This window comes from Salvelinus fontinalis, chromosome 35 (genome assembly GCF_029448725.1).
Source record: "Salvelinus fontinalis isolate EN_2023a chromosome 35, ASM2944872v1, whole genome shotgun sequence".
Classification (NCBI taxonomy): Eukaryota; Metazoa; Chordata; class Actinopteri; order Salmoniformes; family Salmonidae; genus Salvelinus; species Salvelinus fontinalis.
In genome coordinates, this window is record NC_074699.1 from 17,103,111 (window position 1) to 17,116,367 (window position 13,257).

General features: G+C 39.9%; 1 protein-coding gene across 1 annotated transcript in view; it reads right to left on the reverse strand.

Annotated features, from left to right (window-relative positions):
* LOC129834409 (immunoglobulin superfamily DCC subclass member 3-like) overlaps positions 1 to 12,099 on the reverse strand; it is a 109,899-nt gene extending 97,800 nt beyond the window's left edge. Inside the window, exon 1 of the mRNA XM_055899361.1 lies at positions 11,683 to 12,099. Coding sequence (XP_055755336.1) covers positions 11,683 to 11,746 — 64 coding nt within the window. The 5' untranslated portion in view covers positions 11,747 to 12,099. The remainder of the gene's footprint in view (positions 1 to 11,682) is intronic.
* Between the last annotated feature and the right edge of the window lie 1,158 nt (positions 12,100 to 13,257).

The following is a 13,257-nucleotide window of genomic DNA, read 5'->3' on the forward strand; positions in this document are numbered from 1 at the left end:
TTGAATGATGTCTGTGAGTATAACAGAACTCATATGGCAGGCAAAAACCTGAGAAAGAATTCAAACAGGAAGTGAGAATTCTGAGGCTCGTCGATGTTTAACAAATCACCTATTCAATGGATCTGTTTGCACTTCCTACGCCTTCCACTAGATGTCAACAGTCTGTAGAACGTAGAATGAAGCCTCTACTGTGATGTTGAGCCGGATGGGAGGTGTTTCAGTCATTGGTCTGGCAGAATGCTAGTTCCTGGTCGTATTCCAAATGATATCGTCTTGCTTTCCATTACTTCTAGAGACACAAAGGAATTCTCCGGTTGGAACGTTATTGGATAGTTATGATAACAACATCCTGAAGATTGATTCTCTACTTAGTTTGACCAGTTTATTCGACCTTTAATATAACTTTTTGAAGTTTTTGTCCGAGTTCTCCTGCATCTGCGCGAGCGTTTGAACATGTGCACTAAACGTGCTAGCAAAAGTAGCTACTTAGACATAAGTAATGGACATTATTGAACAAAACAACAATTTATTGTGGGACTAGGATTCCTGGGAGTGCATTCTGATGAAGATCATCAAAGGTAAGGGAATATTTATGTGGGATTTCGTATTTCTGTTGACTCCAACATGGCGGAGAAATGTTGTTATATCTGAGTGCCGTCTCAGATTATTGCATGGTGTGCTTTTTCCGTAAAGTTTTTTTGAAATCTGACACAGCGGTTGCATTAAGAACAAGTGTAACTTTAATTCTATGTAAAACATGTATCTTTCATCAAAGTGTATGATGAGTATTCCTGTTATTAGATGTGGCTCTCTGCAATTTCTCCGGATATTTTGGAGGCATTTCTGAACATGGCGCCAATGTAAACTAAGATTTTTGGATATAAATATGCACATTATTGAACAAAACATACATGAATTGTGTAACATGATGTCCTATGAGTGTCATTTGATGAAGATCATCAAAGGTTAGTGATTAATTTTATCTCTATTTCTGCTTTTTGTGACTCCTATCTTTGGCTGGGAAAATGGCTGTGTTTTTCTGTGGCTATATCCTGACCTAACATAATCGTTTGGAGTGCTTTCGCCGTCAATCCTTTTTGAAATCAGACATGTTGGCTGGATTCACCACATGTGTAGCTTTAATTTGGTGTCTTTCATAAAAGATTGATGTTTGATTTCATGAAAGATTGATTTTTATAGTAATATATTTGAATTTTGCGCCCTGCATTTTTTCTGGCTTTTGGCCAAGTGGGACGTTCCACATATCCCAGAGAAGTTGTAAGGCCCTGAAGGCCGCTGGCACAAAGAGGCAGTAATAAACATTCATTTAGGTCAGCAACTCAAACGACTGCATTTTGAATGGCTTGAATACAGGTTTGCTCAGATCAATAGTGGAATGCAACAGAGAGGGTTTCGACTTGTCTGCTTTTCAGAGACACGAGCATTGCCTTTTGAGGGCAGATAGAAAAAGAGGCTAAAGATTATGGCCAAGGTCGCTGGGGACTGTCGTGTTTTCATCATTTTATCTGCTGCACTCATTTCATCTTTGTCTTACAGTAACATAACTGTAAGATTCTTTCCTCTTCCCCTGACCTGGTGGCATATGAGAGAGAGAGAGAGAGAGAGAGAGAGAGAGAGAGAGAGAGAGAGAGAGAGAGAGAGAGAGAGAGAGAGAGAGAGAGAGAGAGAGAGAGAGAGAGAGAGAGAAAGAGCTGATTGAGGACTCTCCATCTAGTGTCCATATACACTGAACAAAAATATAAATGCAACGTGAAAAGTGTTGGTCCCATGACATAGTTCCTGAGCTGAAATAAAATTAATTTTCCATATGTACAAAATGCTTATTTCTCTCAAATGTTGTGCACAAATTTGTTTAAATCCCTGTTAGTTAGCATTTCTCCTTTGTTAAGATAATCCATCCACCTGACAGGTGTGGCTTATCAAGAAGCTGATAAAACAGCATGATCATTACTAGAGGTCGACCGATTATGATTTTTCAATGCCGATACCGATACCAATTATTGGAGGACCCAAAAAAGCCGATACCGATTAATCGGCCGATTTTTAAAATGTTTTTGTAATAATGACAATTACAACAATACTGAATGAAGACTTATTTTAACTTAATATAATACATCAATAAAATCAATTTAGCCTCAAATAAATAATGAAACATGTTCAATTTGGTTTAAATAATGCAAAAACAAAGTGTTGGAGAAGAAAGTAAAAGTGCAATATGTGCCATGTAAGAAAGCTAACGTTTAAGATCCTTGCTCATGAACATGAGAACATTTGAAAGCTGGTGGTTCCTTTTAACATGAGTCTTCAATATTCCCAGGTAAGAAGTTTTAGGTTGTAGTTATTATAGGAATTATAGGACTATTTCTCTCTATACCATTTGTATTTCATTAACCTTTGACTATTGGATGTTCTTATAGGCACTTTAGTATTGCCAGTGTAACAGTATAGCTTCCATCCCTCTCCTCGCTCCTACCTGGGCTCGAACCAGGAACACATTGACAACATCCACCCTCGAAGCAGCGTTACCCATGCAGAGCAAGGGGAACAACTACTCCAAGTCTCAGAGCGAGTGACGTTTGAAACGCTATTAGCACGCACCCCGCTAACTAGCTAGCCATTTCACATCGGTTACACCAGCCTAATCTCGGGAGCTGATAGGCTTGAAGTCATTAACAGAGCAATGCTTAAAGCATTGCGATGAGCTGCTGGCAAAACGCACGAAAGTGCTGTTTTAAATTAATGCTTACGAGCCTGCTGGTGCCTACCATCGCTCAGTCAGACTGCTCTATCAAATCATAGACTTAATTATAACATAATAACACACAGAAATACAAGCCTTAGGTCATTAATAGGTTCGAATCCGGAAACTATCATCTCGAAAACAAAACGTTTAATCTTTCAGTGAAATACTGAACCGTTCCGTATTTTATCTAACGGGTGGCATCCATAAGTCTAAATATTCCTGTAACATTGCACAACCTTCAATGTTATGTCATAATTACGTAAAATCCTGGCAAATTAGTTTGCAATGAGCCAGGCAGTATTGAGTAGCCAGATAAAATATGCCCATTTCAAACGGCCTCGTACTCAATTCTTGCTCGTACAATATGCATATTATCATTACTATTGGATAGAAAACACTCTCTAGTTTCTAAAACCGTTTGAACTATTTCTCTGAGTGAAACAGAACTCATTCTGCAGCACATCTCCATTCCTGTGGAATGTCAGAAATCGATGCTCTGTTCAACTTCATGCCTATACATGGGCATAAAACATAAGCGTCTGCGTACACTTCATAGACCTTCCCCTGGTTGTCAAAAGGCTGTGAGAGAAGACATTTTGTGTTCATCTTGGTCTGAGGTGGAATTAAAGCTCTTTGTATGACGTGACCGTCCATTTCCTGTTTCTGGAGCGCGCGAAAGGGGACATGGATTTGCCTTCTGTTTATTTGTTGTTATGGACGACTAACATCTACGGTTTAGATTTTATTTGATACATGTGACCATATCATCGTAAAGTATGTTTTTTCAATATAGTTTAATCAGATTATTGAAATTTTTTCGTGAGTTTTGCCGTGTTCTGTTCTCTGACTTTGTTGACGTTGGAGTGATCCGTGCCACTTGCCAAGTGGCCATGCTAAATGAAGAGGGAAATTTGCCGTTCCAGATCCAAACAACGACTGTTCTGGACAAAGGACACCTTGTCCAACATTCTGACGGAAGATCACCAAAAGTAAGAAACATTTTATGATGCTATTTCTAATATCTGTCGCGCATGTGAACTGGTCGTCGGCGCCCAAGTGTTTCTGGCTATTGTGGCTACGCTAATATAATGCTACATTTTGTTTTCGCTGTAAAACATTTAATAAATCGGAAATATTGTCTGGAATCACAAGATGCCTGTCTTTCAATTGCTGTACACTATGTATTTTTCAAAAATGTTTTATGATAAGTAATTAGGTATTTGACGTTGGTGTCTGTAAATATTATGGCTGCTTTCGGTGCAATTTCTGATTGTAGCTGAAATGTAAACTATGATTTATACCTGAAATATGCACATTTTTGGAACAAAACATATTGAAAATAAGAATGTGTTCTTAACTGACTTGCCTAGTTAAATAAAGGTGTAAAAAAAAAAATATAATAATAAATCGGCAAAATCGGCGTCCAAAATTACCGATTTCCGATTGTTATGAAAACTTTTTTATATTTTATACAATCATACTATATAACAGTATATTTAATACATTCCGATGGCAGATTAATTAGGGCCTAATCGACCTAATCATTACACAGGGGCATCTTGTGCTGGGGGCAATAAAAGCCCACTCTAAAATGTGCAGTGTGGTCACACAACACAATGCCACAGTTTTGAGGGAGTGTGCAGTTGGCATGCTGACTGCAAGAATGTCCACCAGAGCTGTTTCCAGATAATTTAATGTTAATTTCTCTACCATAAGCCGCGTCCAACGTCATTTTAGAGAATTTGGCAGTATGTCCAACCAGCTTCACAACCGCAGACCACGTGTATGGCGTTGTGTGGGTGTGCGGTTTGCTAATAACAACGTTGGGAACAGTGTGCCCTATCGATGGCAATTTGAATGCACAAAAATACCGTGACGAGATCCTGAGGCCCATTAAAAGTGACATAAAAGTGAAGCTTAGCGGAGTCTTCTGCACCTCCGTGCTCTCAGTATCAGGTTTCAGCTGCTGAAGGACTAAGCACTAACAGTCCCTACCTCGGACCCAGGAATCTGGGCGGGAGGGGCAGCACAGGGGTCAGCAGAGAGGACCTCCGGCGTCATCCCTCAAATCCCATCCCAGGAATACTCCCCTTTAAGTGCAGACAAGGAATGCATTGACATGCTCTCCTTTCTAACCGTTTCCCTCCCTCCTACGAGACCAAAGAGACATCAGCGCTACAGCCTCTGAAAAACAAAGGGGTGGTGAAATATTTAACCCCTTGCTGGCCGTGCTGCCCGCAGAGAGCTCTCTGCTCCGCTGCCCCAACAAGGCCTGAGCGTTCCACACACACAGGAAGCCAGCGCAGTCAGCACTGCTACCAGTACATGAACAGCAAACGAAGAGGACGCGGGTACAAAGGCAATCAGTCACGCTTTCTGTTATGGGCAAAACAATGTTGGAAGCTAAAACACCCATTAGACACTAAAAAGCTTCTAGACACAAATAAAGCGTTAGAGGATACAAAAGTGTTACATTATACATATTCTTAGGAGACAGAGGGGGCTCTGTTTCTGACCTCTGGATATAGAAGAGATGTTCATGTCAAGCTTTCAAAACTGTTACAGGGCATTAATAGATGTTATCCAGCATCAGAAACCCAGATAAAATCTCAATCCAAGTAGTGTTTCGTCGCCCGTAGTAACATCAACAAACTGAATCCGTGTTATTATCATGTCAGTGATTTCAAGAGCAGCAGAACATGGCTTTATTAAGGTATTTCACAGAGATGAATGCATTGAATGCATTGCAGTGTGTCCTTTTAAGCTGAACAGGAAGCTGATGAATTCAATGAATGCGTTGGTTTTTAAATGAATAAAGCATGGAGAGAGAGCAGGGTCCTGCAGCTTTTCAAATGATAGCTTTGACTGATTGGCTCATCAATTTCATCAGATAGACTCGGAGGTCTGTGGACTCTCACAAAACACTGATGACTGCCTCTAAGACATTAAAAATGAATGTCCACATGGAACATTCATGACTGCTTCCAACACTGTCTTTGTAATTAACATGTATGAAAAAAAGGAGAAGAGGAGAGGTGTAATAACAGACGGGTAAGAAGAGAGAGAGAGGGGAGAGAGGGAAACAGAGAGAGGTGGACAGCATTGCCAGCACATGAGCACAACAGAAGCACTGAGCAGCTAGCTAAGATATAGAGGGGTCAGGGTTATGGATGAGGAGGGGAGGGGAGGGATGGCTGGCTGGCTGGCTATGTGTGTGTTGTGTGCTGTGCTGCTGGGTGCTGTGCTATGCTGTGTGGAACAGGAGAAGAGAGGCCAGCACAGCTGTAGATGCCAGAGGTCAGAGCAGAGCCACACTGTCAAAGAGACTGAGAAAGAGGCACACACAGTCAGGCAGACCCCTCCTCTTAATGCTCCCTTTAACAAGGGGAGGGGGACCCTGGGGTTTGGGATTACCACCGTGGGAGACGAGAAGCCTGCCAGGCTGAGAGAGACAACTGTTGGCTCGCGCTCGGGCTTACTGCTGGCATTCAATAAAACCCACCGTGCTACTGTACGAAGGACTGGAGGGAGGGAGGCATCCACAGCCTCACAAACAAACTGCTGCATTTGGCTAAATAATAACCAAGCTCTTATCAACATTGTTAGAGATCAAGCGGTCAAAGCTGCAGCACAGCACATTCTGTTGCGGAGCAAAAACACGTAAAAAGCTTGGTTTAATCAATCACAGACAGTGAGCATCCTGAACACTGCAGAACAATGCATACTTAATGCTCCCATAATTTCCTCCTCAGTAAAAAGCACTCCTGGGTAATTTGTCCCGTGTCACATGAGGCACTTCAATTTCAGCAGCCACTGCTGTTGTTGTCTAATCAGACCCATACAGTCACAGATCTGGATCAGAGCATTACAATGCAATCAAGAGGCAGGTCTCAATTACAGATGCTTCCTCCCAATTAAGTTTTTATGTGAGAATTGCCAGAACAATCTGAGATACAAAAAAACTTTTGGGGGCTATCCTTGCATGGAATCGCCCAAATAAATGTGTATGGTCAATCATCCATGTATTTAATTATTTTTGGAAAGGGCACACAGAGCTTGTTTTGCCACTTACAGATGTCCTTCAGTGTTTGTTATGAAGTTGACATGTTAATGAAGGAAAGTCCCCCAGTAAAATACTACTTGAGTAAAAGTCTAAAAGTATTTGGTAAAAAAATATACTTAAGTATCTAAAGTAAATATAATAGCTAAAATATACTTAAGTATCAAAAGTAAAAGTATAAACATTTCAAATTCCTTATATTAAGCAAACCAGGTGGCACCATTCTTTTTTGTGTGTGTGTGGGGGGGGGGGGGGGGGGGGGGGGCACACGCTCTTGAGAAGTGTGTAAATTGGACCATTTCTTGTCCTGCTAATCATTCAAAATGTAACAAGTACTTTTGGGTTTCAGGGTAAATGTAGGGAGTAAAAAGTACATGATTTTCTTAAGGAATGTAGTGAAATAAAAGTAGAAGTTGTCCAAAAAACAAGTTGTCAAAAATCTAAATAGTAAAGTAAAACAAATATTTTAGTAGTACTTTAAAGTATTTTTACTTAAGTATTTTACACCACCAGTTGACAGAATAGGCACATGTACAGGTAACTGACAAAATAATGGAAACACTTGAGTAAATGAGGAATACAAAGTATATTAGAAGAAAGAAAGCTGGTGTTTCCACACAGGTGTGGTTCCTGAGTTAATTAAGCTATTAACATCCCACCATGTTTAGGGTCATGAAGAATGGCGTCACATCCCTCCAATAGAATTCCAAACACTAGTAAAATCTATGGCAAGGTGAATTGAATCTGTTCTGGCTCGTGGTGGCCAAACAGCCTAATAAGACACTTTATGTTGGTGTTTCCTTTATTTTGTCTGTTACCTGTATATAGCTTCATTTACATATTTCAATACAATATTTCAGAAAATGTGTAATAAAAATAATCTCATATTTGTGTCTATATTCAACTCGTAATGGACATTTTGATATACGTATATATAGATTTAAAAAATATTGTATTTGGTGTAGTGCCTGGCATTAGCCTATGGAGGATACTATCAAGGCTACCTGTAATGATGTAGTTCTGAGGTAGAATGGCTTCTGTTGACAAAACATGTGTCATGCTAGATTTCGATCAAGAAATTAGACCCTGTTTCATTCTCTGTAACATCCATAATGGTGTGTTTTCCTCTCTAAAGTAATAACAGAAATTACATTAAAATTATAGTTTTTGTGTTCAGCCAAGTCTTTTCTTCGAAATGGCTATCTCTGACAGCAGCCAATCAGACTCTGTAACATCCATAACGGAGGGTGTAACATCCATAACGGTCATCTTCCTGTCTAAAGTTTGAAAAAACTAGCGCTGACAGCAGCCAATCGTGGAGGTAAACGTCACACACCTCCACACCTCTGCTATATTTACAGCACTTTGCCGTGGGAGATCAAAACATGATCTTTAATTCTTGGGTAGACCCTGTAAGTAAAGACTATATGTTTGTACAGTTATCCACAGGCATTGACCCATGTCAGTTATGAATCAACAAACTTCCTTTTGCTCCTCATACTTTAAACACACAGACACACGCACACGCACACACACAGACGCACGCGCACACACACACACACACACACACACACACACACACACACACACACACACACACACACACACACACACACACACACACACACACACACACACACACACACACACACACACACACACACACACACACACACACACAGCTGCAACAGGGTGCCCTTCACCTTTCAATGATCAAAGCAATAAGCTGACCCACAGACATAATCACGACACCAGGAAGATGATAGTGACAAGAAATATCTACTAACAATGGTCCCAATATAAGCTCGAAGAAAATTTACATTTTATACAAATTACAACTGTGTTTGCATTGTGTTGATGACTCACCCTGGCCAATGCAGTAACTCCCACCTGCTTCAATCAACAATATTCCTATGTCTAGTTCCCTCTAGTCCGGCGGTGTGACATGTGTCCATAACATTGTCAACACATGGTCTTTCCCTATGGGATAGGTGCACCTGAGGTCTCTGTGTAGACTACTCATCAGTATCTTTCACCACACGAACACAGAAGAATAACAGTTGTGCGTGCAGGCTATAATTATATTACAGGGTCTCACAAGAATAACACAAGTAAACAACAATAGCATCCTTATAGTGAATGTGACTAACAAAATCATTTGTTTCACGATGCAAATCCAAAAAACCAATAAGAACGATTTATGCTAATTGGGAGACATTGCTGTTGCTCAGCCAATATGATTTTTTTTGTTGCTGTTGTTGCTATTTGTCTTTGTTTTGAACAAACATCTAACAGTGCACACCCCTCTGGTCATACCTTGCAGAATGAAAACAAAAAACACACTGTTCTATTCAAGCTTCACTACAGCTTCTAACCATACACCTTCTTACCTAAGTGGTTTAATGTGGTCTTCCTCATATTGACTGAAACTTTAAATGCCACAAAAAGTGATTCAATCTTTGCAGGATTAGAGAAACAAATCAATTGAAGCTATTTGATTTCTCTCAGATGTGTCAGCTAGAATACATCACAACAACTCCCCTATAACACTCACTAGCCACAAACAAAGAACTCAAAGGCCCCAAATTACAAATGTATGCATCATGTTTACTCCTTCACTCCTCCTTCCTTACTCCTTCATTCCTCCTTGCTTACTTCCTCACACCACCTTCCTTACTACTTCACTCCTCATTCCTTACTTCTTCACTCCTCTTTCCTTACTCCTTCACTCCTCCTTCTTTACTCATCACTCCTCCTTCCTTACTTCCTCACTCCTCCTTCCTTACTTCCTCACTCCTCCTTCCTTACTTCCTCACTTCTCCTTCCTTACTCCTTCACTCCTCTTTCCTTACTTCCTTACTCCTTTACCCCTCCTTCCTTACTCCTTCACTCCTCCTTCCTTACTACTTCACTCCTCATTCCTTACTTCTTCACTCCTCCTTCCTTACTCCTTCACTCCTCATTCCTTACTCCTTCACTCCTCCTTCCTTACTCCTTCACTCCTTCTTCCTTACTCCTTCACTCCTCCTTCTTTACTACTTCACTCCTCCTTCCTTACTCCTTCACTCCTTCTTCTTTACTCCTTCACTCCTCCTTCCTTACTACTTAACTCCTTCTTCTTTACTCCTTCCTTACTCCTTCACTCCTCCTTCCTTACTACTTCACTCCTCCTTCACTCCTCCTTCTTTACTACTTCACTCCTCCTTCCTTACTCCTTCACTCCTCCTTTGTTACCCTCCATACTACTGCTCCAGTCTTGACTGGAAATGTGATTACATGGGTGGTGTGCTCCTGTGGGTGTCTATGGCATGATGCTCATCATTAAAGCATCCCTCTATCCGGGTTACATGCTGGGAAATGGGGCCTCGCATTGAGGGACTAAAAACTGTCAATCATACTGAACAAAGGAGCCAAGAACATTTTAAAAAGAAGTTCATCTGTACAAATATTCTCCTCAGCGGGCAATAACTGCTGTCTTTTTTATTCATTCTCACAGCAATAAATTGACTGCACAAAGACTCAGTCAATTAAAGCTATCTCCCCCTACGACAGATGATAAGCGCAGCAGTGTTCAGTGCTCGGATAAAAAAAAGGCTAATATGCTCTATGCAGACAAGTGCAAGTATGAACTGTCCAAACATCACTGCTATTATGTAAAATGTTTAATATTTGGTTTAGATTAATTACATTTTAGATGAATAACACAAATACCTACCTACACAATATTTAAATGTACTGTTCATAAGCGGCGGGGAAAGGGAGGCAGAGGGATGGCAGAACATATTGGGAATGGCAATAAAATGGAATTAAAAAAGTTAGAACATTCCATCAATGCATAAAAGGCTGGTTTGTGTGTATCAATGGTAAGGATTCATGTGACCACAGCCAAGAAAGGAAGGAGATACTAGTCTTTCAAGCACTCTTTGGCACAGAGAGTGTATTTGGCACAAACCAACACAACAGGACACACACACTCACACCTAAGAACCACGTGGACCATAATGGGTATAAACAATTATCATTCTTATTTTTAACACATTCAATTAATAGGATAGCCTACTTAAACATCATACAATCCAAATCACATAATAACCTATTGTTGTTGTTATTATTACTATTATTGTTAGGCCTATTATTAGGCTATTATTATTATTATTATCATCAATATCATCATAATTATGATAATAATTAGCCTACCACTTTTTCTTGGTTCAAGTCGTAGGCTACAATGGTAGCCTATCATCATCATCATCATCATCATCATCATCATCTGCCTATATCATTTTCCGGGTGTGAGGTTATTATACAATTATGCAACAGACCCTATGTGGGTTAACCTAGGTGTTTTCTAGGACGTAGTTCTGCTGCACGTGGCTACAGTACAATAAAACCAAAGGGCGGATGGATTCAAGATACATTTTTAAAGCAACAACCATGTTGTTATATAGGCTAATATGAGAATATTTTCAAAGAGTGTCAAAGAAGTTTGTGCCAGCTACACATCACCACCGGCTCAAGTGTGAGATCATTGATACAGAAATATCCGTTTCTAAATTCCATTGGCACACATTCACAAACACACTAATATAATACATATGCTGCATGGAACTGAATTCCCCAAATGAAGATTAACGCAAGAGAAGAATATGGTCAAGTTCACGTCCAGCCGAGATGCTCCTATAGTTTCGTTCAACCATGTCTGCAGCGGAAATGGTATAGAAATATAGGGCTAGATATTATGCACTATCTTTGGTCTGTAGCACCAGCTTCTGATAGGGGCAAAAGGCGGTTCCGTTCCAAAAAGGTGTTATCCTGCAGAGGTAGTAGTAGCCTAGAAAGGATATCAGTAAACACTTACCGACTAAAGCGTTGAGGAGTAATCCAAAAATGCATGGAACAAGGCAGAGCCTTCTGGTAGCCATTTAATCACTTTGAAATATATTACGATACTAAAAACAACGTGAGGAGATCAGAAGAAAACAGACATACAGCTAGCTCTTCATGTTCATGAACTACAACAATTGGTGGCTCGCAGGGGTAGAACTTGCTTGCGCCATTTTGCACATCTATCAGGAATCTGTCAGCATCTCGTGCTCTCTCCTCTATTCCTCTGTATCCCAGAGCCGCTGCCTCACAAACATATCCACGTTGTAGCTTTTACCACGAACTACACTTCTCTTCCATCTGTCTCCCCTCCTCCCTCTACTGCATTCGCGAAATCTTTTTTTTTAGGAGTCTCTACTCTGGGAACAAAAGCGACTAGACCGCTGCACTCACAAGGCACATATATATATATATATATATATACACACACACACACACAGTAAAGCCACTATTAAGCTATGTTCAGTTTGCAAGTGGATTTATATTGAAAAAAAAGATACCGTAATTTTTACCATTAGACTACTCACTACTGTATCCAAATAATTGATTCCCATCGTTACAGGCTAAGCCAAATGTATAAACGTTTGCGAGTTGTAGCCTAACATTAATTTAATGTTTTCTAATGTGTTGTTTAGGCATATAATACTAGTATAATACAAATAATAATACTTAATGTAATGAATAATATTCGAACAATGCTGTTATCTGTTGAGTTGTATTACTAGTATTATGAAATATAATAATACATCATGTTAGTCAAGGACAAATGACTGAAATATAAAAGGTGTTAAAGTGTGAAATGAAAACAACAATGTCAAAGTGCGCTCACAAATCACCTCTTATGCTGCTCGACATTTCCAGTGATTTATTGTGCATCAATTATTGTGGACCACTTTTGTACCACATTGGAAAAAAACGATGTTATACGGTCGACCAAGAGGAGAGGAGTGACATCTAACGGTGGGGGATAGTGTTGCAATTTATCAGCATAGCGTCATTACGTGAAATTCCCCAATAGAAGCGCTGTTGTAGCGTGGTTGCCGCCTCCGTTCAGCGATTATAGGCTACATATTCCCCTCCTTGCTACGCCTGTCATTTGCCAAAGTACAGTGTGTGTGTTGGCTAATTCTAAATCTACTCAGAAAGTTTCCTTAAGAAAGGGACAAATAATAGGTAACTGAAATGGGCAAAACAAAATTGTCAAAATGTAAGGAAGTCATGATGATCTGCATGTGCGAGGAATGAAGACTGATGAGTTGTGTTTCTTTCCTCTAATTAATGGGATGCAACTGAAGCAAACGTGCTGTAGCTCGATGAAATCGTGTAGGCTAATATTTTTCCATATATCATTATTTATTTCTCATTACTGAGGCCTCTAACCATTTTAAACAACATGATCTTGCATTAACACTGCCTCCACACATTGTTGGTTGTTGTTCTTCAAATTCTATATTGCGCCAAGTTTGCGCGCACCTCATGTTCCATTACGTTGTCATGGAATATATTAATGCTGCTTCCAACCATATAATTAAGAATTCGAAGAATTGAA